General features: G+C 42.0%; 1 protein-coding gene across 1 annotated transcript; it reads left to right on the top strand.

Moving 5' to 3' along the window:
* Nucleotides 1-15,393: 15,393 nt before the first annotated feature.
* LOC127382683 (opsin-5-like) lies at nucleotides 15,394-20,522 on the top strand. The gene is made up of 4 exons (XM_051614615.1): nucleotides 15,394-15,597; nucleotides 18,200-18,493; nucleotides 19,059-19,390; nucleotides 20,168-20,522. The coding sequence occupies exons 1-4, from the start codon at nucleotides 15,525-15,527 to the stop codon at nucleotides 20,513-20,515; spliced, it is 1,047 nt and encodes a 348-aa protein (XP_051470575.1). The 5' UTR covers nucleotides 15,394-15,524; the 3' UTR covers nucleotides 20,516-20,522.
* The last annotated feature ends 5,655 nt before the right edge of the window (nucleotides 20,523-26,177 follow it).

Raw genomic sequence — 26,177 nt, 5'->3', positions numbered from 1 at the left:
ATCACAGAGCATTTAAAACAATGCTACGAGTCCATCTATGAACTGCCTCAAGTCCTTAAAATGAGATTGATCTACAGATTAGGAGACCTGCACCACATGCATCTGCAGGTGTCTAAGCTCCCATTATAGACAGTAGACCCTAGAGAGCAATTCAGCCACTACAGACATGGATCTGTTGTCTAAATGTGGGTTTCTAGAACCATTTGTCATGCCATAGGGCATGTGAGACATCTGTGTGAGCAGGCAGAAATGACAGATACAGCTGGAAAATGAGTCCTTCTGGAAGAGCATCTATAGACCAAGCGTGTCTCCAATGGTGCAACACTTGTATTCAGGCAATGCAGTCTGCCTCCTGCATTTGGTCAGATAATCTCTAGGCCCCATTGATAATATTTGCTGCAAGATCAGTTGGCTGAAGGTGAAGAATATGTTTAGTTTTGATATATCCCGAATGGACTTAAAGTCACTTTAAAATCCACACCAGATAAAATAAACTACACGTTTTATTTAAGAGAAAATGTCTTCACAGGCACAAAGATTGAAGGCCAACAGAAGAACCTGGTGGCAAAGATGCCTCACTCAAAGTGGAGAATGTTCTGCTTGCTCTTGACTGGATATTATTTGATTGCTCAGCTGATTCTTGGCATGGTGTTTGCATGTGGCAGGGCTTTTTTGCTCACTGGAGGCCTTTTGGTGTGATCTGGTCATGTCCTATTGTGAATTCCTCTTACCTTCCACAAATGGGTGGCTAGATCCCAGCTGCCATTTGGAAATGATCCATTAATCTCCCTTTCTGTGCCAGGCTACACTAACAATTTAAACAGTGACAGACACCCACACAAGGCTGTAGAGCTCAATCCGTCTATCTTGTCAACAAGGTACTGGCCTTGCTTGGATCCAGGCAAACTGAAACTCTCCTAAGCAACTTCCAGGTGCAGTTTAGGAGTTAGCGTGGGCCAGGGACAATTTCTCAGGAGAGAGAGCAAGACAGAGAAACAGGGAATGACCAAAGAAGGTTAATTTCCATACCAAATCAGTTGGAAATCTCTAGCAGGAGTGAAGTAATCTAGAAACATGATTGCTACAAAATCAAGTAAAGCTGGGCTGATCAGAACTTAATCCACCTTTTTCTGTTTTGCCAATTATTAAAATAATATATATTTTACCTCACTGTCTACCCTTCCACAAACTTACTTTAGACTAGACACCTCTGGCCATTTTTATGGATAAAAAAGAAATAGGTACCTTTAGTGTCTGATCCTTCTGACCTTTAGATGTCTATCTACATTAAAAGATGAGTTTTTCACCTGGAATTGGCTGTGTAGTGAGATCTACACTAGCTTAGATGACTCCCAATCCAAAGGTATCTCCATAACTTCCCAAGAAGCTTTTATCTGCAAACTTTTTGGACATCAAAGTCCAGTTCTTGCCCCAGAGGGAGCTGCATTCCCTTGCAGATGATACAACTCCATACATCTCAGAGAAGTCTTAAGTTCACAGAGTTCTCTGAGATTTCAAAATCCAGCTATTATGGAAATAGCCACTGTTATTCTTCATTTTAATAGCTGCTGACAATCCTGAATATTTAGAGGACAAGTGCCAAGTTAGAAGCTGTGTTTCTGAGCAGAGCTTTTCAAATACACAAGAACTCTATTATGTTTTGGGTGATTTCATGAGAAGCTTTATGTTGGTGTATCTGGACTCTTACCCGAGAAACATCTGGTGGGAGAGGCTCAGACTGATGCAATAAGGACTGGCAGTCATACTTACATGTCCCCTTGTGGAGCCAGTTTCTGCTTTTGCTTGTGCTTGTTGTACACCTCATCTTGGCAGGGCTTTACTGAATTTACTTGAACTGTCTGCAACTCAGCATGTCCATTTCATGGTGAATGTCAAAGTTTCACAGTGTATTTTCATTCTCAGTATGAACAAAACCACAAGGAAAAAAACTTCCCTGCCCATTTAGAAAACTGATGCTTTAAAAAAAAAAAAAAATAAAAAATATATATATAATATGTGTGTATATGTACACATGAAACTTCCAAATTAAATTGTCACTTCAAAGCTTATATTTTATCTTTGTATTAGTTTGTCTCCTAACAAAACAGTCTAGTGGCCCAGGATATGGCACATCTCATCACACTGTGATGACCACTATCCTTTCAGGATGTGGTCCAGGTAAGGACGTTATTACTGGGCAACCAAGTGGGCAGTTTCCAGTGGATTGGATTCAACTACAGTTACCTAATTTTAGGTATCTTCTTTGTATGGTGATTACATTGAAGCTGGTGGCCAGATTGCTCATTTGGAGAGGGGCTTTCTACAGATTTTCAACAGAATCTAGAGTGTAGTCCAAGTCACTCTAAAGTAGATACCTACGTTTTGGCAGCTGAATTGCTTTCCAATCACTATTTCCTGTATTGGCTGGTTGTCCAGTAAATATAACAGGAGCCTAGACCCTGTTGTATACACGTGCATTTAGGTTTGAATTTGGTGCTACATTTCATGCTATACTGTCCACCAGGAGGATGAGAGCTTTCTGAGGACAAAGTAATGGCAATAATTTGAAGCCTCTTGTCCATCTAATATTATTATCTTTGGAATATACCTGAAACCATTTTGGATCTGTCATCCAGATCATGTAACCAGGGCAGGGTACATCAAAGGCTATCTTATCATTGAAAAAACTTGGTATATTTTTTGTATAATAGATTAATTTAAAATCCTGCTGAGGCAAAGCTCTGTAGGTCATGCAAGACAACTCAAAGCCAACTGGGTTTACCTGAATCTGTCTCTAGTAGGACTTAGTTGTTTGATTTCACAATCGGATACAAAACCACAATGTTTTTGAAGCTTGTCTAATGAAGATGCTTGGAGCAAAATTCTTCCAACCACATGCCAATGTCTGAATCTGAGAAAATTACCTCAGGCTCCCTTTATTGTCAATGGGGAGAAACAGGCATTTAGAGTGTGAGTCATCTGACCTATTTTAAATGTCCACTTTGGAGTGATGAGTTGCAGATGAAATACTGACTTCTCTCCATTTAGCACCAGAGAAGCAGAGGCTGGTTAGCTTGGACGTAGATATCTAATGGGAGCAGATGAACTCATCTCATCCCCAGAGTACAATGAGGGTATGCTTTGCCTTATCAGCAGCAAATAGTTTTCTCACCCAGCAAACACCATGGCTGATGTGGGATCTGTCTCAAGACTAATCTGCATGGAGATAAGAACAGCCAAAGGAACTGAAGTTCCATTTCCATTTGAGAATGATTCATAGCCCACAGAGGTCAAGGGGAATCTTTCCACTGGTTTCAGTGGGTTTTGCAAACCCTGGGGTTTTGGTGCATGTAAATTTAGCGGTTGGGTGCCACAGCTTAAGATAACCTCATTCTTCTGGTTTTTATTATCAATGTTTTGCCAAAGGTCACCACTTTTGAAGTGGAGCTGGCAGAACAAAGTGAGTCATAGACTAATACGGGGTCTCACTCAGTTGTAAAGGCCGTGTGTATTCTATCTGTTAGAGTATGTTAGGACAACAATCTCTTCCCATAGTACCTGAGTCTCCTCTGATTTGGTTGATCTAGTCCACACTGTTTTCATTATCAGGACAATCAATACTTACTCCCTCCATCCATCTAATCCAAGGCTGCCTCTGATCCGTGGTTTAGAAAGAACAGCCTCCTCATCCAATTTGATTGTTAACCACCTTCCTGAAAGAGCCCTAGCAGTCTGGTCAGCTGGCTTACCAGAGACAGGAGTGAGTTAAGGAGCCTGTTTTAAACTCATTACATAAGTTTTCATTATCATCTCTGAAGGGCAGGTCACCTCCAGCTGAAGAGAGATGGAATGGTGTTTCATATGGAGCGTGCTGTGCTGTAAGGGGTGCCTGTGGGTGACTAACACCTGCAGGACAGAAAACTGAATGTGAATCCATCCATAACTGTTTCCCTGATATACAATCTCTATCTTTCATCATTTGGCCATCTTGAAGCCTGCATCTCAGAAGCAAGTCTAGTGGATTAAACAAACTACTGGTGATGAGGGGACTGATACGAATTAAAGCAAAACTTTTGGGATAAAACTGCATGTTCTTCCTCAGAGATGTTACTTATATGAGGGAGAACTGGTAAAAAGAAATACATTATTGAACTGTATCACCGAAGCTTGAAAATTCATTAATCAACAATAAGTAATATGAAAGGACCTTGCAGCTTTTGGGGCAAGTGAAGACTTGGGAGAGAAAATATGAGGGTTTAAGGATTTGTGTGATTTTTGTGGCACTGTGGGTGCTTTTGCAATGCTTATACTTTTACTCACCCCACTGCTCCCGTCTTCCTTTTCAGTTTCTGGGAAAGATTACCCTTTCATGACTGGAGAAGGCCTCAGAGAACATGTTATTGCATTACTAGCAGAGCCTTACAGGTACCAACAATTTTTCTGCAACAACAAAGTGACAAATTCATGTTCCCCCTGTTGTTCAGGTCAGTGGGATATACTTTCACAGTCAAACTGAGACCATTCATATACTAATAACATCATTCTCTTAACTGTGTTTCTACAGGAAGAAACTGGTAATTTAAAACCTTGGGGAAAATTAATATTAAATTGGGTGGCTAAAGTTCTTTTGCATTTAAGATAGCAAACAGGATTCATGGTTGTTGCATGGTCTGGGGAATTTCAGATTTTGGTAGTAATGGAAACAAGGAGAATATATGAAAAAGGTAAAGCCTTAGCTCAAGATCTGAGACACCTAGGTTCCAGTTCAGCCTTTTCTATAGGTTTCTTTCTTTCTTTCTTCTTCTTCTATTAGTCTGCTGGGACAGGAGTCAGCTCAACCAAATCGAGTCCTCAAACCAGGTGGCTTGTTTCAGACACCTCTCTGGGCTCCCTGTAGTGTCAACAGGCACTTAATGGCAACTGATCTCATTCAGATAAGGTATTTCTGCACCAAGAATGTCTGTCTTTCACCATTGACTCTAGAAGAAGCCTGGATGGCCAGTTTAAATTAGATCTGAAACTTCTAAATGGTTTTATTTAGCTGAAATAAATTCTCTTCTAATGTTAGGATTATAAAATCCATTCAAGTATATGTGACAGGTTTTGATATATTCAGTTACAAGCCAATGAATAAGTTTTGCTTCTAACATTAGGGTTCTACAATCCATTTAAGTACATGTGACAGACAAAATGTTAATATATTCAGTTACAGGCAAAATAGATTAATATCCTGTCAACTCCACCCATTAAAGTGGTCACAAGTCAGTATCAGAAATTGTGAGTGAAAAAGGCATCATAATGATGATTCTTAATTTGCCTCATGATTTTTGTGCTTGTTGTATTCAAGCACACAGAGTTGTTCTAAGTAACTCTAATGGATAAATACGGCCTAGAATTTTCCCTTCTTAATGAATACAGAGATTCTCTTCTAATGAGGAAATGAAGCTTACAAACATACTTGCAGCACAGACTGAACAGAAAATGCTCTTGGGGAGGGATTGCCCAGGTCACAAACCAAAGAGTGCCATGGGGGCCTTTGCACCCATGTGCCCACATGAGTTCATCAAGGCCCCCAAAACAAGCCCCTTTTGCCCTCAGGTTCTGTGTGTGTGAGTAAAACAAGCCCTCAGCTGTGCTCTGAGCAGTAGAGTAGCAGGTGATGTAGCACAGCTTGGATCTACATGCCTGAACCTTCTTCCCTCCCAACACAGGAGGGAAACTGCCCACCAGGAATGGTCCCTGGGGCACTGGTACCCTCTGAATCCTGTCCAGACATTGCCTGAGAGAATGCTGATTTGCACAGGCCAGAACGCTGCCATGAAGTGTGCTAGTGATTTAAAGGATATGAAGAAGAAAAAGAAGAAGGCTTTATTGACATCCACAGTTTAATTTTCGGTCAGTAAGGCACAGAAAGATTTAATCACTTGCCAAAAAGCAGACAGAAAGACTCTGGCGCGGCAAGGCAAGAAACTAAACCCAGTGCCCCCCAGGGCCCTCACCACAAGACTGTTGTTGCCTTTTTTTTTTTTTTCCAAGGCTAGGTTCATCTTTGTGTTTTCAGTGTAATTTAGTGCAGAGAGTATTCACAGTTGCTGTTGCTGTTTTTAAGCATGATCTATTACTGAATCAGTGTCTTAAAAGTGAAACAATATTTTTTCCAATGTACAGCAGAGGGATTTGTGTCATACCTACCTAGAGGTGCAGAAGGCTACAGTGATGTATAGCTTTTCTTTTGTCTTCATACTAGTTTTTTTACTGCAGAGTGGCCCTTGGAAGATAATCAGAAGGGTAATTCAATATTAGCAAAGCTTAGCTGAGCACTATTTTAAACATGGAGGAAATAGCTCAAAGTTTCTGTCTGCAAATGCAGGGAATATCCACTCAATATTCAACTTAGTGCATGATCCCACTTTTATTTCCTATCAACTATCAAGAGCAATGTGCAGAGGACCTGACATCAAGTTCATAATACTTGTGAGAAGAGGGTTTTTTGTAATTTAGATGATCTCTTATATCCCTGCAAAGGACATTTCACACCACTGAAAACAAGAAGTGAAGTGCCATGAAGTAAAATCTAAAGCACTTTCCAGTGGAGAGGTGTAGGATAAGTTCTCCAAAACCAACATGTAGGTGCAGCCCAGCTAACTTGGGAAACTCAAGCAATTAAAATTCTGGTGCCTAATATCTAATAATATCAAGAAAGTAGTACAGTAGTTTCTCTTTTTTGCCTCACAGTCCATGTCTGTGCCATATTTACAGCCAGCTTGAAACTTGGCAGCTTTATATACCAAGGATGAAACACTAGTTGGCTTAGAGGGTCAAATGGGTATGGAAGGGAAGTCAGAACAGCTGTGATGTACCTCACTCACATAACTATAATCAATAAATATAATCTGGTGGCTGAAAAAAGAGACCTGAACGTGATTTTACAAATTTGATGAAGACTTCAGAAGTGACAGAGAGTCTTGGCATAAAGTTCTGGTTCCATCCTTGCTGCTCAACACTCTTAACTCACTCAGCCAAGCAGTATCTTGCAGATGAATTTAAGAGTCAGGGAAGTTGCCTGTAGCAGTGGGTTGTTGCATTAGTAGTTGATGGGCAGGCAGCTATGCTGAATGCTGTCCTCAACAGGGTCATTTAAAAAGTACTGTTGGTGCCACCACAGCTTATTGTAGAACAGAAGTTTTGTCTTCCCCATTCTACCTAATAAGAGATTTGTTATCATCAAGTCTCTGTTGTGCCTTTGTTTCCCACCCAATTTTCCCATCTTCTTTCTCCATTAAAAATTGTATCCCAGATTGATCAAGGAAACCTGTTATTTTCCATCCAAAATAAGCACCTCCATGAATTTCCACGCATATTTTCCACTATATTTTTACAGGATTCAGTATCTAAGCTATTTTTTCTCTTCCAAGTCTCTCTAAATAATAAATTGTAATCCTGGCATTTCTGAATTCCCACTGTGGCTCCATTTAGAAATCAGTAACAGTAAAATTAGCCAGATCCTAATATGAAAGAAAATTGGCCTCCCTCTTAAAACTATTGTTGTATCACAATGATGCTGAGAGGCACAAGCCAATAATGGCACTACATTGTTACCAGACACTGAGCAGAAATAGTAGGAGATCAGTCAGACTTTGAAAAATGTACAATCCCAGTGGATAAATCAAAGGCAGAAAGAGGAAGTGACTTGATGAGTGTCACATAGTAGGCAATAGCAGGGCCAGAGCAGGACCATTGAGTTCATCTGTAGTGCCATATGATTGCACCCTTGAATCCTGCTTCATGATCTGTCTGATCTGGATACACAGCCATACTTGCTTTGGGGTCATACCCTGGTCTGGTGTATTCCTGCCTTTGTGGAGAAACTGGAAGAGGGAATAGAAGTGAGTGAATTTTGGAGCATCCCTCCTGGAGACAGTGTTTGTAAACCCGGTGTCCAGAGACTCTTTGGTGTCAATACAATTAGGTTACACCATTTGGGTAAAGAGTAGCAGTATATACTTCAGCTTTGTCCCCAGAGGCAGTAAAAATACCTTGATCTCTTCTCTCTCCTCAGGGTAACCTTTCCTCTGGCTACTTTTAAATAAATCTAACAAGCTGCTCTCAAAATAAATCCCCCTTTCCCTCCTGCAGTGAAGCACACACCACCAACACAAGCAAGAATGCAATCAGTAGAGTCTACCAGAGGCACCACTGGATGATTTTTACAGTCTTCATGACTATGTTCAAAAGGGCCCTCCAGTGTTTGCCATTCCATAGGACCCTGCGTGCCAGACATCCCCACCTGTGACCATCACCACCACAGCCTGTTTTGTCCTGTCTCAGTTCTGCCAGATCCTAGTCCTGCTACCCAAGTTGGAACAAAGAGAAGGGCCAGTTTCACCTGTGCTATTGGAGTGATGCTACTTCTCAGCATGGTTCTGGATTTCCCAACAAAGTGGACAGAACTGAGTTCTGTCATTCAAAGAGGAAGGCGTGAGTCCAAATCAGCAATAAGTCATATGAAAAAAAGACAAAGAAAGAGCAGAGCTGAAACTATTCTTGAAGCTGGGAAGACTCCTGAAGAGCTGATCTTACTGCTCCCAGTGCTGCTGGAGGGATCTGGGCAGGTGTGTTCCCAACCCTACACACTGTGATCAGTTTCTGATGTCTCTCCCAGTGGCATGATTGCTATTTTGCTGCTTCCAGGACACTTCTGAGCTTAAGATCATGGACAGCCAAGTCTTTGTTTGCCATCAATGATTTGGTCTGTTCACTGGGTTTTTGTTACATAGAGTGGCTGCAATGCCTTGCTTCCCAGTTCATCCTCCTCTTTAGCCACACTCCTGCTTCCAGGCTGCCTAGAGGTGTGCAGAGGCTGATGATCCAGAGCTACAGCACAGCAATATTCTTGTGGTAGCAGAGTTCTGGGTGGTCCATTCTACAAACTCCATGAATTTTCCTCGTGTTCTGAATGGCATAGAGGAACCATGAATAAATGGAGTGCGGGACCAAAATGCAACAGAAAATGCAGTGGAGCTTGCTACCAAAAACTACTGTCAATAAATGGTTGAAAAAATGCTTAAACTGCAAGCATATGTCCCTTCATGATTATATTGCAATATCCAGCATAACAGGGCATGAATTTGTCTTTGAAACCTTGTAAATTAGAGGATTAGTACTGTTCATACTACTGTTAAACTGAGGCCTGGGAACACTGTCACCATTTTAAATATGAGCACATTTGCATTGTCAAATTCCACATCACAGGCAATACATTTTCTTCTTCTCTTCTCCTGACATAATAGAAGTTTTCATTTTATGTTAGCACCTTTGGTGCCATTTCCTTTCCCCTCACAGTGTGTTAGTGTCTGTCTTCTCTCACCTTTGAAAGAAATGGCTATAATACGCTTCATACTTCCATGCTGAATTAACCTTTTCATATCTCATTACCATCTTTCCCTTCCCACCTCCTGCTATGTTTCTGCTTTGTCTTCTTTTTCATACTGCTTTTCAAATTAGTGGCTTTTATTTCCTGTTTTGGAACTGTGAAAAACAACTTTTAAAAAAATTGTCCCTGCGAGGGAAACCTCTTGCCCAGTTGAAAAGAGCTGGCTTTTCATGTCAAGGACAAAACACCTTTTTTTTACTTCACGTGTGACTTTCCTCACAGCTGTACATGTATCTTGTCCTCCCCTTTCCACCAATGCAGAATGAGTATCAATGGTTACCAGCTACAAACAAGTCATGACATTGTTGTTGAATAAATGTGAGCTGGCTTTAGTTCCATGATACACTTACTAGTCTTAGAGTCCAAGTTGTACAACTTTTAATTTCCTCATATCTCAATCTCTGGTGATTCATTTTGTGTGAAAGTGCTATTTCCTTTCACCTCAAACTGCCAGTAGCAGCAAACAACTATTAAAGGTGAAGAATATAAGTGACGTAAAAGGTCTTTAAATCATCTTTCAGTCCTGGGCCTGTGCCTACAAGATGGTCTTGGGTTTAGAGTCCATTTTCTGCTCTGGGGTCAAACACTCTCTGGAATAACAGCTGCAGCTCAGGTCTTCCTGGTGAGTCTCTAGCTGTATGGTGGAAGGCTGTACTCACTTGTACTGGGTTAACCAACAGCCAAGTATTAGATATAAAAATTGTTGGTGGTGAAAGATCAGAATTGATCAGAGCTGGATTCTTCAAGGGGACAGCTACTTTCAGTTACTGTAGAGGGAAGCTGGGGAGGTTGGTGTCCCTAGACCAAATTTAGACTTTTAAATAATGCCTCAGGCGATAACATTCAAGTCAGTGCAGACGTCCAGCAGAAAACAATTTGCAAATTATGATGCTTGAGGTTGCAAATACTGGCTTAAACAAGATTTGGTTGTTGAAAACATACAATTTCATGAGCAGACTCTGAGAATTCAACTTAAATGCTGATTCTGGTTTTCAGAAATGGAGGTGAAGGCTAGAAGCTCAGTTAGAGGTTTCAGCTCAAAGATGAGCTTCCAAAAGTAAGACTGCAGAAACAGCCTAACAGTTAAATAGAAGAAAGTTGTAGGAATTCCTGGAGAATATGATGCAGTTGTCTCCTCCAAACAGTTTGAAAAAGGTGGCATTTGTTAATGAAAAAACCTGAGGGTGCATCATGGCAGATTGGTTTTGAAAGAAGGCACCCAAAACAGACTGTCCAAGTAAGACTGTTTGCAATCTGCTCAGTTTGATACCTCAGAGCCTTCACAGAAGAGAAGATCTGGACAGAGCAGCCAGAGGTAAACAGGAGCAGCAAAGCAATGCTCCTCTTCCAAATAGTACATGACTATTATTGATAAATGTGAATTTTGTGCAGAAATGGACATGGATTCATAGTCCTCTCCTGATATTAAGAGATATCAACAATATGAATATATTAGTACCAAACTAAGCCAAATATTCTTGCCCCAAACAGTTCCAAACACTGAGAAATTTTATGTCTGCAAAATAAACTACCACATACTGGCAAACTGATAATTCAGAACAATTCCCTTATTCTACTGATTCAGAATGCTTATTTTCTTTTTTTTTTTTTTTTCTCCTCTGAGAAAAGGAAGAATAAAGTTGTAGGATGTAATAGCTTGGTAGCATCAAGTAATTACTCAACCCATACCTTGTTTTACATCAATAATGGGAATTTGTTTTGTATATATTTATATATTTACATCCAATATGTATGTATGATCTCATAGTGAGTTCATTTTTTGTTCCAGGTTTCACATCACCTTTCAGAATTGAGTAGCTAGCAACTTTACTCTTCCATCTGTCAAATTTAAAGAGAACTTTCTTAAACTGAAAGGAAGTTTCACAAAACAATTCTCAAATATGGTCCCCCAAAATTCAGTCTGTCAAGATGTGTAAACCTTCACTGTGCTTTGGTTGTAAACAGCTCATCTAGATTGATCTGACATGCAGAAAGATACTGCTGGGTACAACTTGCTGTTGTTAAATGACACATGAATAATGCACTGGATTTGGGATCAGTCAGCTCTTCTGGTTTTAATAATTTATTTTCTTTTCTTCTGTTTCGTAACAGAAGAGTTGATATAATCCTACCCCATGTGAATGCTACATTCAGTGTTTCACAATAAACGAAATCTAAACCAGCATGAAATATCCAGAGAATAATCTAAAGTGCCCACAAAAGCTGGAAGAGGACTAGGCTCCTGATGTAGCCACTGGGGTCCCCAGGGAATTAAGTTCTCAGCAACAAGTTTTAATCTTGCCTCTGGTTTCTCTTTGCTTGCCTGAAGTAATTTATTATTTTCTTTCAGTAGTGAGAGGATGGACCATGCAACAAGTGGGAAAGCAGGAGATCTGACTTGAATTCAGTGACATCAGTCTCCTTGAATTGTGCCCTCTGTCATTTTTTCACCAAGAAAGGCCAAAAAATCCATTAGGTGAGCTGACTATGTAGCACAGGCCAGGAAACTTGCCAAAGACCTTTCATTATCAGAATTACAAGCTCTGTTTGAGCACTAACAACCTTTTAAAACAGTCATTTCTCATCTAATGGACTGCACCTTGAGAATCTGCTGCTCAAATAAATGTTTGCACTCGGGATCAATGCAAAAACCATGGCAACACCTGTACCAGGGAACTAAACAGTGTCACTTTGTCTTTGAAACCAATGACCTTACTGCCTACTGGGAATGGCCCTGGGCCATTGTTGACCTGTGCCTGGGAATGACTTAGGATGCTGCTAGTTGGCTGAACCCAAAACAATGGCAGCAGCTGTTCTGTGAATTTAACAAGGTGAACAGATGAATTCCAGCATGTCTGTGATGATCTGGCATTGTTTAATATACTAATATTATGATCCTGTGTGCACTATACTGGATTGTCAGAATGTAGCAATTTTCTGCTTTCTGTCACAGATTTACTGTCTCTTTTGTTGACTCTAGAAGATATTTCTTCCCCAAATTGGGATGAAATAGTAACCTCTTTCTTGAACAGACTACACTGATTTAATACTCTCATTACTGAGCATGTTTTTTAGACAATGTATCTGTCCTTTTTTAGCCTTTGCTGGTAGAATAACTTCCTTTTATAATTAATGTTGTATATATGCTATCTACCTTGGCTAAACTGATACTCGCTTATAAAACTGAGGCTTGAGGAGGAACAACCAACCACCTTCAGTTGAGTATCTGCTGCCAAGGAACACTTGGTGAAGGACATCTGCACTGAACATCTAAATGGGTAGGTGCTTGATTTCTTGAGTTAGGTGATATCTTTATTCAAAAGCTGTATGAGACTTGGACTGAGACCACAAAAGGGCACTGGAAAAAGTTATCCACAGAGGAGTTCCTCCTGTTGTGGATTCTCTGTCCTTGGAGATAGACAAAACTCAACCAGATGCAGCCTTGAGCAATCTGCTGTAGCTGATCCTGTTCTGAGCAGTGGGCCTGGACTAGGTGATCTTCAGAGGTGACTTCCAGCCTCAGGGATTCTGTGATTCTGTGTGCTCTTTTCCTTGGATCAAGGTTTGGAACATCAATATCTCTTCACCCATGTAATAATCAAAGTCCCTCCTGCTTGTTTTTTCTTCCTTCTACCCATAACCCATGCCTTCCTAGCTGTCCACTTTAAACAGAAACCTCACAATCTTTTTGTCTTAATTTTTCAGGTTTTTCAGACCAGCAATTTCTGCCATTGAATAAGAATTTTATAAGATCTGGAGAAGAACCAGTGGACCATTCAGTTTTCTAGTGCTAATTTATGCCATGAATACATGCAGACTGCATTGTGCTTCTACTGACTTTGGAGTGATGTGGAATGGGTTGGGGCAATTTTTCAGAAACACTTGGGCTGGCTACACATGAGCAAGGCCTCATTCAAGAAGTAGCTTAGCACATGGAAGTGGCTTCTGGGGTGGGAATCATTTGGTTGTAGCATCTCTTGAGCTCTCCATTCTGAATAATGTGAGTTATGGTGTCTATTCTCTGATAGAAAAACAGACATTCCCTCTCTGCTCTACTCTGCTACATCTTAACTACTTACCTCAGTCCTAGTCGTCAGTCTCTTTTAAAAACAAAGTATGTGTCTGTGACAGCAGAATTAGTGCTGGATTTGGTACCCAAGTTCTCTGTTCAGGGGTGCAGGCAGATTGACCAAGAACAAAACTCTGAACACCCAGCATGCTGACAATGGGGAATCCTGATGTGGAGCCATAGCCCCAGACACAGGGATTTTGTTTCTCAGAAGAGATAACTACCCCCTGAACATCACCTCTGTGAGACTGATTCACTCTGAAGCTGGAGCTGGTGACCAACACTGAAGCAACATCATCCCTGCAGATTTATTTTTTTTTTTCATGCCATAGCTCTTCCTTGCAAAATATGTTATAACAGCTTCTGGAGCAAGAGCTCCCTTCAGGACCATACAAGAGAGTCAGATACCATTTGTTTTTTCATCCTCCAATCTTGTGATTTATGTGTGGAGCAATCAAGCTCCAAGTGGAGAGGAAAGCATCTCCCTGTTATGCCATTTTCCTCACCCCAAAGCATCTATAACCTCCAGAATTAAAGACTCTAACAAGAAAGACATGTTATTCAAGTCTCTGAAACAAGAGGAGGCAACTGATTTATCCATTTTATGGAAGATGGCTGAGCTTTTAGGACAAAGGTACCCTCAAAAGCCTGTGAATGCTACTGAACCCTGTGCTGTATATGTTGCATTGCATGGACTTGGTTGCTGAATTAAACTCCTCAAAGTTTTCAGTGCAGGGATCCCTGGTGTGTAAATCCCAGTCAGCAGGGAACAAGCACAGAGACATGCAGCAAAGCTGAGGTAGCAGCATATCTGTTCATGGCCAGTTTTACTTTCTGGTGAAACTCAAAGCTTTTTAAGTCACTCAGATTCCTAAGAATTTCAGAGTTTAGGCTGGTACTACTACACTTAGGTGCCTAAATTCCACCTAGGTTACACAAGAGTTGCCTGTGTGCTCTTTGGGATGTTAAAATTACCTATGTCTGAACAGAATGAAATAGGCCAAGCAGAGAATGATGCTAATGCAGTTTAGCATATCCATGTACTGGAATTAAATAATTTAGAATAGATCAGCTCTTCAGTGTGCTCCCTGGGTACTGCCCAGGCTAGAAGTTAACTTAATGGCATTGCAACTACAGACCTGCATGCACCAGGATCAGGACCTGCTGTGTAAATTGATAGATGAGCCTGTAAGACATATTTGGAGCCTGTAGCAAAACTTTGCATTCTTTATGAAGGCTGAGGAGAGAATTATGACGATTTTCAGCTCAGATACTATAAGCCGAAGGTAAATTTGCATGTGAGGTGTTGCTCTCCTTGCCTGCCAAGTAATAACACTTAGAGTGTCACTAGAGTGAACTCAGAGCTGGGTTCCACTGTGGGGCCCTGCAGCTGTGTGCACTGGACTGAGCATCCTTCAGTTCTGCCCTCTAGCAGCTCTGAAGGTCCTACCTTCAGTGGTGGGACTTTGATTCTTCTGAACCCCTGCAGTGAAACAGCTCTCCTCTAATACTGCAACACAGAGATCCCCCCACCCCAAACCTGTATTTCCCATAAAGCTGTAAAACAAAACTCCTAACCTTCCTTCCCTGGCCTGATCCCTTAGCCTGGATGGATTTCCCAAGGCTGCTGATGGTTGAAGAACAATTGTTTTTGCTCATCAATGGCAGAATGAAGGGATTTGTGTTGTGAAGTTGCTTTACAAGCCAAGGAGCAGAGCAGCGTGTGAGGAGGGGGTGGGTGGAGAGACGCTCTGCCAGCCAGGCAGGCGGGATCGCTCTGGCAGTGGCTCTGCCTGGCTTTCACTCTGTCTCCCCAGGGAGGGAGCCTGTCTCTCAATCCAGGCTTCTCCCCTGCCACACGAGAGGGAGGGAGAGAGGAGAACACAGAAAGGTCCCTTCACACTGACAGCACCCAATTGCCCGGCTCACACCTGCAGCAGGCAAGCCATGAGGAAGAGTCTCTTTGCCCCTACAGTCACTTCGCCTTTGATTTAAAACCTTCACCCGCTTCAAGAAGGGACAATGGAGGAGCAATACATTTCCAAACTCCACCCAATAGTGGATTATGGAGCTGGGGTCTTTCTTCTGATCATAGGTGAGTTCTGCTTTCACAGCCTGCCTGTTTGCTTTGAGCTTAGGAGCAGACACACCAGGGCTGCCCCATCCGTGCTACTGTCAGCCAGAGGAAGCTGGAGGAAAATGACAGAAAATCTGTTTCCAGATTCCTGCATGTTGCCTTTGAGTTGGTTGGATGCCAGGATTAATCTCTGCTCTCAGATTTGCAGCCTTTTGTTTCAATGCTGAAGATTTGCCAGCCTAAGTTTGCCTCTGTGGCAGCACAAGTATTCAAAATAAGTTGTCTACCTCTTACCCTGGCACCTCAGCCCTGTGAATTAAGAGATGTGGCAGCCCGTTTCTTGGGGCTGATCAGGAGAGAGCAGCTTTGGTCTGCTCCTTCTGTGGGGGTGTTCATCATGCATGAAGAGCAGTTCTGTCTTGGTAGGATAAACTCTTATGAAATAGCAAAAAGTTGCCAAACAGCAGCTCAGTTTTTTATAATGGCCTGTTTACTCTGCTGAAGGCAGATTGACAATTAAATCCAAGTGGGCACGTGTATCAGCCTGCTTCAGCATGGCTTTAACTAAGCATTTTCTTCTTTGTCTGTTTGTTGCATGTACCCAGGTGATTTGTTTAGTATCATTGTAGATTTGGAGGGAAGCAGAATTGCTTTAGGCATGCAGCCCACCTGAATTTTGCTAAGATGCAAGTACCTTCCTCCCTTCGGCTCATTTACAAACCTTGGTTTGTACGAGATGCATTTATGAAAGACAAGCACATATTTTTATGTGCTTTAGTAAAGAGGCTTTGGGCAGCAAGGCTGGGCTTTAGCATTTCACACCTCATGCCTGTTTCTATGCGCTTTTCCCTGCACTGTGGTGTCCGCTCAGTTGTGCTGACAGCAGAGAGTACAACACAGGGTGAGAAAAATCACTGTCTGCAAAACAACAAAGGGTTTTTCTTTTCATGCAAGTCAGGATGCCTGCTGTTTCCTCAAGCAAAAGTAAGTACAGATGCAGTTCACAGTTTTGTCCTGGGCCAGCCAGCAGCCGCACAGGCAGTGGGATGGAGGGGATCAAGCATCTGTCAAAGTAAAAGAGAAGGTGGGCCTGGATGTCCACCCCTGATGGTAAGACTAAGAGCTACTTCCTTCCTCTTGTGTAGTGGTTAGGGCTGTCTCAGAAGAAAGTGAACTGAGGATGTCCCAGCCTGCAGCTGTCATTTGGCAGGAGAGTGCTCTTCCCACCAAGCCACAGGTTGCTCCCTGTCAGCAAGCAGTCCCATGCCAAGCCACTGTGGGCATCTGTGTGTGCAGACATCCAACTCCCGAGAGCTCAGGGACTCTTCAAGCCTATCCAGAGGTGCCAAGTGAACGTGTGTGGTTAGAAAGTTAAAAAATTTGGGATGTGGGGTCTCAGATTTGTATCTCTCTTCTGTTGAAGGCTTTCTCTTGGCATGTCTACCCATCCTTGGATTTATGCCAATGTATTTATTTCATTTTGTTGCATATGCCTTTATTAATTCCTCTGTGGGCACTTTATTATGTGGTGTCTGTGAGCAAATGCAGCCTTTCTGTTGTCCCAGCAACAAATCAACAAATCGTTTTTCTGTTTCCCTACTTCACTTCTGACTGTAGAGGACACCCTCTCAGGAAAACCTTTGATCAAAACATAGCTCCAGCACCATGTTCACTTGAAAGAAATGAGAAAATGAGTTGTTTGCTACATGTACTTTTGACACTGTTGTCACAAACGCTTTGAAGCCCTATAGCACATCTGAATAATGTATGTCTGACATGTCCTTTTGCAAAGCAATCTCTGGTCTGTTGCATACCCCTGGCAAAAAAAAACAATTCCATGGCCTGTCTTAATGCACTTGGAGACTGCCAGAATAGTGTGGGTGCCTGAACAGCAGCACGTAGTGATTCTCAGCCACTTGGCCAGCAAGGACCCTGAGCTGCCCAGCCAGCACATGTTGACTGTCAGCTGTGGGCTATTCACATGAGATTGGAGCCAGAAGGGAATAGATGGGATATAGTACACGGACAGGGGGATGTGACACGGAAGTGCAGGTCTATAATATGGGGATAGGAAGGAACAGGGTACGGTCTACTATTCCTATGACAAAATTTCCCCCAGTCAGTAAGGCTGGCCAGCACCACAGGAGGCTGTAAACAGAAATCTGGAGCTCTCTTTGCTCTACCAGGTCCATAGTGGAAACACAGCCTGATTAGGCAATGTCTGTCTAGCAAGGAAGCAGGAACTGAAACCCAAAGCTGGCTGAAGCAGAACAGCAGATGATGTGGTCAGGATGCTGAGCTGTGTAGCAGCTCTCAGAACTGCTATCCAGGTGGCATTGCCTATCTGCTCTCTAGGAGAACAAGTTTCCTTGCTATGAGATGAAGAACAAGGTTTCATAGCAGGTCATAGCAGATACACCCCAGTGTTTCTTCAAAGCATCAGCCCAACAGTGTTGGCCTGGGAGATGCCGAATTCTGGCTAGTCTCCCAGTCCGTCCTGTCTTTTAGACTTTATGCCCAGCCTAAACCCCAGCATTTTTCACATCCTTTGTATGGAGAAGCATTTCACACCTGTGCTAACTACGTTATACTATAGTCTGTTCTGATTCTTCTCTTCCAGCCATCCTCACAATCCTTGGAAATTCAGCTGTCCTGGCTACAGCTGTGAAACGTTCTTCCCTCCTGAAGTCACCAGAGCTGCTCACAGTCAACTTGGCAGTAGCAGATATTGGGATGGCAATCAGCATGTATCCATTGGCCATTGCATCTGCCTGGAACCACGCCTGGCTGGGAGGAGATGTGTCCTGCATGTATTATGCCCTGATGGGCTTCCTTTTTGGTGTCTGTAGCATGATGACCCTGTGTGCCATGGCTGTCATTCGATTCCTTGTTACCAATTCATCCAAATCTAACAGTAAGTAATTACATCTCTGGTAACCTCATAACAGTGCATTTGGGCTATTATGTTCAGAGAGTTACTTGGCCGCATGTGGCATGGAGTATCAGTTGAATAACTACAGGAATAAGCCTTAACTTTTAGTCCAATATCAAGCCTTTAATGTTCCTAGATGGATTTGATTAAATTCCTTATCAAACAGTGAGGCTTCTCATTTCTTAGCAATACCAAGTGAAACTACCTGAGGGTGCAGAGCCCAAATTTTTTGCTGGACCAGTCTGTCTTCCTTTTTGTGTGCAAGCAGGCATACTAAAACTTGAGGAAGGAGTGCTGTTCTGGCATTCCTGGGCTGGAAGCACACGACCTTTTGGGTCAACTTGATCTTGTAAAGCTGCCTAACTTACCAAATTTAGATCAGTGCTTAGGTCTGCATTGGGGTTTCACCCAGTCCATTGACTCTCTCTGTTATGTTTCTCAAGACCAAATGTTAGGGAACTGTAGCCAACATCCTTCTGTTGGAGAAGTTATGGCAAAAACAATGTGGCTGAGACTCAGATATCCTTGCTCTTCCTCCTTCTTGCAGGTAACAAAATCACCAAGAACACCGTTCGCATCTTGATTACTTTCATCTGGCTCTACTCCTTGCTCTGGGCCATTTTGCCCTTGGTAGGGTGGGGCTACTATGGCCCTGAGCCATTTGGCATCTCTTGTACAATAGCCTGGAGCAAGTTCCACAACTCTTCCAATGGCTTTTCATTCATCTTGAGCATGTTCCTCCTGTGCACAGTCCTGCCTGCACTGACCATTGTTGCCTGCTACTTGGGAATTGCCTGGAAAGTTCATAAAGCGTACCAAGAGATCCAGAATATTAACAGGATCCCTAATGCAGCTAAACTGGAGAAAAAGCTGACATTGGTGAGATATCCCCATGATGAGTCTGAAGGAGCTTGTAGAGAACTGGCTCTGCTCATGCATCTTTCATGATGAGCCCTCATTGCTTTTGTTTGGTATTGACCAAAGATGGAGATCTACTTCCAGTCTCCCCCTCTGCACTCCTCAGAGGAGCAGAGGGCTCCTGAAATCCTTGTCATTTCAGTGGCTTAATTTGGTTTATATATTGTGGGTATAATGCAGCTTGTTAAACCTTCTTTAAGCAGTTGCACTCATTATTTTACTGGACATATATTTCCACTCATGCTGGAATACCTGTTGAATCCATTCACATTATAGTTAAAGTGGAGGTTTTGTTCTGTTAGCTATTTTTAATCAACTGAGTGGCTATTCCGAGTGAGAGAAATTCTATATGGAAACAGGATTTTTTAATATAACATTTTTTCAAATAAGCACTTCAGTTGCTCATTTCTTGTCGAAAAGCAGAATTGACCCAAGCTTTCCAGAGGCCAGTCAACCATAGGCTGTGCTGTCTGCTTGAGTTGTGTCTCCCATGACATATTGCAGCCAGAGTCAGGGAAGGAGATGAAAACTGCCTCACAGGAAACCCACAGTGTAGATCTGCTTGGTAGGAGAAAAATCCTGTGTGCACTGTGCAGTGTTAGCTGTCACAACTCAGCTTATGTCACAACACAGCAAGCATGCAGCTTCAGGTATTTCAGCTGGTTCAGATGTGGTTTCATCCACACCCCCTGTGCCAGGCAGTGCCAGCTGAGAACTGAAGCCCTGTTTCCCTTTCAGATGGCTGTGCTCATCTCGGTCGGCTTCCTGAGCTCGTGGACACCGTATGCAGCAGCCAGCTTCTGGTCCATCTTTAACTCCAGCAGTGCCCTACAGCCCATTGTCACACTCCTGCCCTGTCTGTTTGCCAAATCTTCGACAGCGTACAACCCTTTCATTTACTACATCTTCAGCAAAACTTTCCGGCGTGAAATTAAACAGTTGCAGTGTTGCTGTGGCTGGCGAGTTCGTTTCTTCAGCACTGACAACTCTGCTGAAAATCCTGTGTCCATGATGTGGAGTGGGAGAGACAATGTACGTCTCTCCTCAGCTGCCAAGCTGGAGAACCAGGGAGCTGCAGCTCGCTGAAGTGCAGTGGTGGCTTCACAACGTAGGTTGAAACTTGGGCTCGCTCGGGGGTCCAAATGAGTCGGAATGCAGCACATGGGATTCTCATTGCCTATCTTATGTCAAATACAGGGGTTTAAGTATATGTTTTTAAGCAACTCTCAAATATTGTCTTTAAGCTACACAATAATAATAATAATAATATGCTATTTTTTCAAGAATTTGCACTTTAGAGGAAATAGATTTATGTACTAAACATAAACCCATGTAAACTAAACTTACTGCCAGGGGAACAGCTACAATTAAAAGAGGATTTATTATTTTGGGGGTTTTTTTGTTACACTTTTGGCTTTTTAATGCAAGCTATCTGCATCCTCTTGGCTCTATCAGTAAAATGGCCATCAGAGAAAACTGTAGGTTGAACACAAAGTGTTACCAAATAAATACAGCTGAGAGTGTAGCTTTCCAGCAAGACAGACAGAAAACCAGATGGGTAGCGAGAAATATTCACTGCCAGGAGATGATAAGTGGCTGCCATCAAAGAGTTTTATGGAGAGCTACAGTTCCTTGCTCCATCAGAGGTATAGTCCTAACTCCTCAAAACACAAGCTTGAAAAGGTGCTGAGCAGCTTTATTGTGAAGTGGTTAGATGGGAATGTGGCATTCAGCAAAGGATGCCTTCTGTGTGTCATGAATAGCACAAGAAGAAGTGAAGGAATCTCTTAGCAAAAGGAACTGTGCACTTCTGCTGTGGCTTGCTGAGGTGTAACAGCTCTTCCACCACGAAAGCAGTCAGAGCATTTGTTGCCTGCAGGAGCACTTTGTATAGCACAGCAACAGACACCCCCAGGACAACCTGCCCAGCAGTATGTGAGCCTGCAGATGCAGTCCCAGCTCTCATGGCTTCAGTGGGAGCTCCTGAGATCCAGAGCTCCCTGGGGGCTGGAGCACTGGCACAACTGCAACTGAGAACAGTTTGCTGATTCAGTTTAAAGCACGTGTACAACTTAATAGCAGTTTCATTAAACCATGTGTCCATCATATCATTAAAGCACACAGCATCCTGGCAGCCAGTTTTAACAAGAGATTCTGAAGTGGAAATGATGAGCTTCTGCAGCTTAAATCTCTCTCTGACTTACTGTTTGTGACTTTAAAGGACATAATCAACTATCTTCAGGATTCAAAGTGTACAAAATATGGCTTGATAACTGCAGTAGTTCTTGTTTCCCTTGCTTGCCCAGCTGACAACATCTATCTTTGCATTAGGTCCATTAGCTCATGTTGGCACAGATTTTAGGCAACAAACTAAAACAATATTGAATGGACTTGGAGTTCTTGAAAACTTCCACCACACTCAAACCCTAATAAAGTTTCATTTTATAACCTACAGCCAAAGCCAAGAGCAGGATTAAAAGACAGGCTTTAGCATTTCCGTGGCTACAAGAATTTCTGTTACTGTGGAGACTGGATTACAGAAGCACAAACAAAATGAGAGCTGTAATATATACTATGGCACAAATTAATGACAAATTTGGGGAATTAGGACATCTTAAGGAGCTTGCCTCCCCCTGAACTCCTGCCACTGGCAGTGTCACCAACTGTCATAAATATTCTACTAGGTTAAAATAGGTTTATTTTTTTAAGTTGTGAAAAATTCCTAAATTAAGCTGACCTTCAAGGTGGCATTATCTTGTCTCGGCCTGTCACTCACAGATGCTCCATATGGAATGACACTCTGCTGTCTTCTGTCCCAAATACTAAGAGGTGAACCATCCTCTGGGAAACAGTCACCTCTGATAGCCCATGGCACAGTAAAATGGGAAAAGAGGAATGTGGGGGACAGGCAAAAATGCTAATAACTGAGAGGGGAGCTTGTGAAAGCTGAAGAAAAATATATGGGGAGAGAAGAGATGCAGGAGTGTTAGCATGAGTGTTTGCAGTGAGGGTGAGGAGGTGGCAGAAGGAAATGCAAAAGAGACAAGAGTGTAAAACAAAAGAGGGGTCAGAGGAGTGTGTCAATGGGTGGAGAAAATATGAACATGCTGGAAAGGGACTTGCTATGGTAAATGTCGATTACCAGCATTTTTTCAGCTTTAAAAATAACCTGATAGGAAAATGAAACTGTATTTTAACAATCCTCTTCCACCTCCCAATTCTTGCTTTCATTTGTTCAGTTACTTGATGTTTAAAATAAACACCGAAGTATATATTCCCATTTACTAACTGCAGATTTGTGAATGGAACAATGAGTGTTGCACACTAATAATGTCATATAATGCAGGCTTCCTCTGTCAAAAATTTAGGAGCAAAACAAATCCACATCCACTTGTAAATGCTTTTGAAGTGTATGTAATATGAAATTTATGTCACTCTACAATACAGGCAAGGTCTCTGTAAAACCAAAAGATCTGTATAGTGTCAATGTTTAAGAATAATATTTTAATAGCCTGATTTATTACCTGTTTATGTCCTTCATTTTTAAAAATCAAAGTCCCAGTGTTTGTGTATCAACTATGGCTCAAATCTGTTTTTCCTCACTTGGACTCAGTGAGAAGAAATCAAAACTTCCCAAGTAGAGATTCTGAATTTTAAATGCTTTTATATTATATTCAGAAAACTTAAAATGCAGGGCTGCCCTTGACCAGAGAACTAGGAAAGGAGGTATATAATATTGTATAGGGAACTAGTTGTTTTAGGTTTCATGAAGTTGATTTATGGTCAAATTCTAACTCTAATTACATGGTATTTCCTGCCATTCCCTGGACTGTGTTGTCAACTAGATGATCTTCGAAGACCTTGAAGCAAAATGCAAGCAGCTACCACAGGGCATCTTATGTTTGCAATCACCAACGCAGTCATCCCAATACAAGCATTTTAGGTAAAAATTCCAAGAGCATCTAACCTGCTCACATACTAGGAGCTCTCTCACCTAACCGTGGAAGTTTACAATGCAGACATACACATCTGAGGGAGACATCTTCAGCTCCTTTCTTTCCAGTCAAAGAAGACAGCTAGCACCCTGATTTGCATTAGAATAAATTGGAATTCTGTGCCTTCCTTTGACAAACCTTCTAGGCAGTCTCTGTCCATCTCAGCACAGGAATAACTTAGAGAATTAGATCACTTCTGTTAAGGGTCAGGTTTCCATCTGTAAAATTAAATGTGACTCGTTTCAGAACAAAATTCAATTATTTGAGGGAGGTTATTGTTCAGTGGGAGCATGAGGCAAACACTGTGGAGACCTGCCAGTTACACTGTGCCACTTTGGAGAAATCACTTAACCTTAGTCTTGGGTTCTTCTCTTACCCACACAATAGAGATGGTCTTGCATCATTGTAAAGCACCAATTATTTGATAAGCAGCTTAATACAAGTGTGAAAGCACCAACCCTGAAGGTTGTTAACACTAAGAATGAAAAACAGATTGCTACTCCCTTGCAGTAATTTGTCCTCTGGATCATCTACCATGCTCAGGATGTTACTTTAGAATTTAAAGTCAATGGGGAAGTTTGTTTCACAGCCATGGGACTGGCCTGGAATTCAGTCCTTCTCTCAAGTTCTTGCTTTGGTACGGTTTTCATGAAGGACAATGGATTTAAAGTCAGTTCCTAGGTGTAAATTAAAATCTCCAAATCTCCAGACTTGTTCTATCTGCATTTTGTGAATTTTTGCAAAACGAAAAATGTCTTACACCTAAAAAAATATCTATTTTGGAACCTCCTAAGGGAAATGACTTAGCCATGCATTAACCTGCCTCTACCTTACTCCTATTGGAAAGTTCTGAGCATTGAGTCCCATGGTTTATAGTTTTGCTCTGCAGTATGCCAAAAATACTCATATTGAGACAAAAGGTTTCAGTATATTTGCAGGATTTTGAACTAAAAGAAACTCTCAGTAGCCCAAGGAGACGTGCAGTGTTAAAGCAGCAGGCTGATGAGGAGTGTGTGCAGCACATGAGGTTCTGGTTGGGAATCATCCACCCTTACCAATGAGGGCTGACAGCAACTGTCAGCAAGCACTGCTGTCACTGCCGTGCTGCTCCAGCAGCCTGGAACACATGGGAAAAGCACATTCCATCTTAGCTTGTCATCCCATAAGGAAGCTCTACTTAGCAGTGACCTGATGGATCACTTCCTCCAAGCCCAGGAGCAATGCATTGAAACAAAGAGGAAGGCAGGAAGAATGCCAGGTTACCAAGGAGCTCCTGGACATACTTAGATGTAAAAAGAAGGCCTACAGAGGGTGGAAATAAGGACAGGTAGCCTGGGAGGAGGACAAAGAAGTTGTCCAAGCATCCAGAGATAAGGTTAGGAAAGCCAAAGCCCAGACAGAATGAAATCTGGCCAGGGACATCGAGGTAACAAAAAAAGCTTCTACAGGTGCCTTCCAGTACCTTTACAGGGCCCTTCTTCAAGCACCAAAGGCCTGGAGCAATTCCAACTGAAGTTGGTGGGACATTTTTAATTGATTTCAAAGGGAATGAGATGCAGAGTTTAAAGATCAAGAGAGTTAAAAAATAAAAAAAGGGGGAGGACTCTTAAGGCAGACACAGGTGGATGACATAAATGATCAAAGAGCAGAGAAACGATGCATAGAAAGAAATGAAACCTGTAGTATTACGAAGTCCAGAGGCCACCAACACTTTGAGCATGCATTTTTCCAGTTGGCTGGCAAGAAGGCTTGTGAAAAGACATAAGGAAGTATTTTTATTGCTGTTACTTTCTGTATATCCTCGTTTGAACCATGCCAATGCTTCCTGATGGGAATCAGATTCTTATAAATAGTTGGTGAAAAAACCTCAAGGAGTTTTAAAGGCAAAGGTCTGGTTTGGGATCAATATTTTATACCTTCATTAGAAAAACAGGGAAAAGAAAACTTCCAAGTCAGTTAACCTCCTTGTTTCTGAGCAGTCTGAGATGATGGGCATGTACCCCATTAAATAAGTGTATTTTAAGTACAGATCTCATCAATTGCAATCTTTGAAGTGAGGATACAATGCTGTTAATGAGATCTGCAATTTCTAGCCAACAGCAGAAAATTTTATTTTTAATAAAGTATGATGGTTCTGAGCCTCTTAGAAAGGTGCCACAGCTTCTTCCACTACCAGGCAGATACAAGCATTGTCCCAGCCAGGCTGTAGTTTCATTTTACAATGGGATGCAATGAGCAACAAGGCAAAATCAAGTGGGGCAGGGCCATAAGGCCAGAGACTGCCCCTCGAAAGACCCTCACCCCCTATTTGCCCTACATGGATTCCAAAAATGACTTTTCACATATATAAATAAAATTTCTCCTGGAAGGGAGAAAAAAATAGTGAGGATTTAGGATCAATTTACCTGAAGAAAGTCCAAATGCTGAATAGACTCAGCCAGCAAACCCAGTCATTGGACAAAAATACAGAACTAAATAAAGGAGAAGGACTGGAATGAACTTCATTTGAGAAACAGTGAAGTATCAGGCAAGGGCAGTGACACAGAGTGGAGGTGCATTGCTGCCCCTGTACAGTTTGCTGCCAGATACAGGATTTGTATCTCATTAAAGAAACCATGACCTTCGAAAAGTTCTGACTTATCTACTTTATGTTTCTAAAGAGGAATTAAGTCAGATTAATGTTAAAATCAAAGTGCTGCTGCATTCCATCACATCTCTGCTGAACTTGAGTGATTTTGCCTGCAGACTTTAAG

This window comes from Apus apus, chromosome 3 (genome assembly GCF_020740795.1).
Source record: "Apus apus isolate bApuApu2 chromosome 3, bApuApu2.pri.cur, whole genome shotgun sequence".
Lineage (NCBI taxonomy): Eukaryota > Metazoa > Chordata > Aves > Apodiformes > Apodidae > Apus > Apus apus.
Note: the sequence above shows the minus strand (reverse complement) of the source record. Positions and strands in the feature narration are given on the sequence as shown.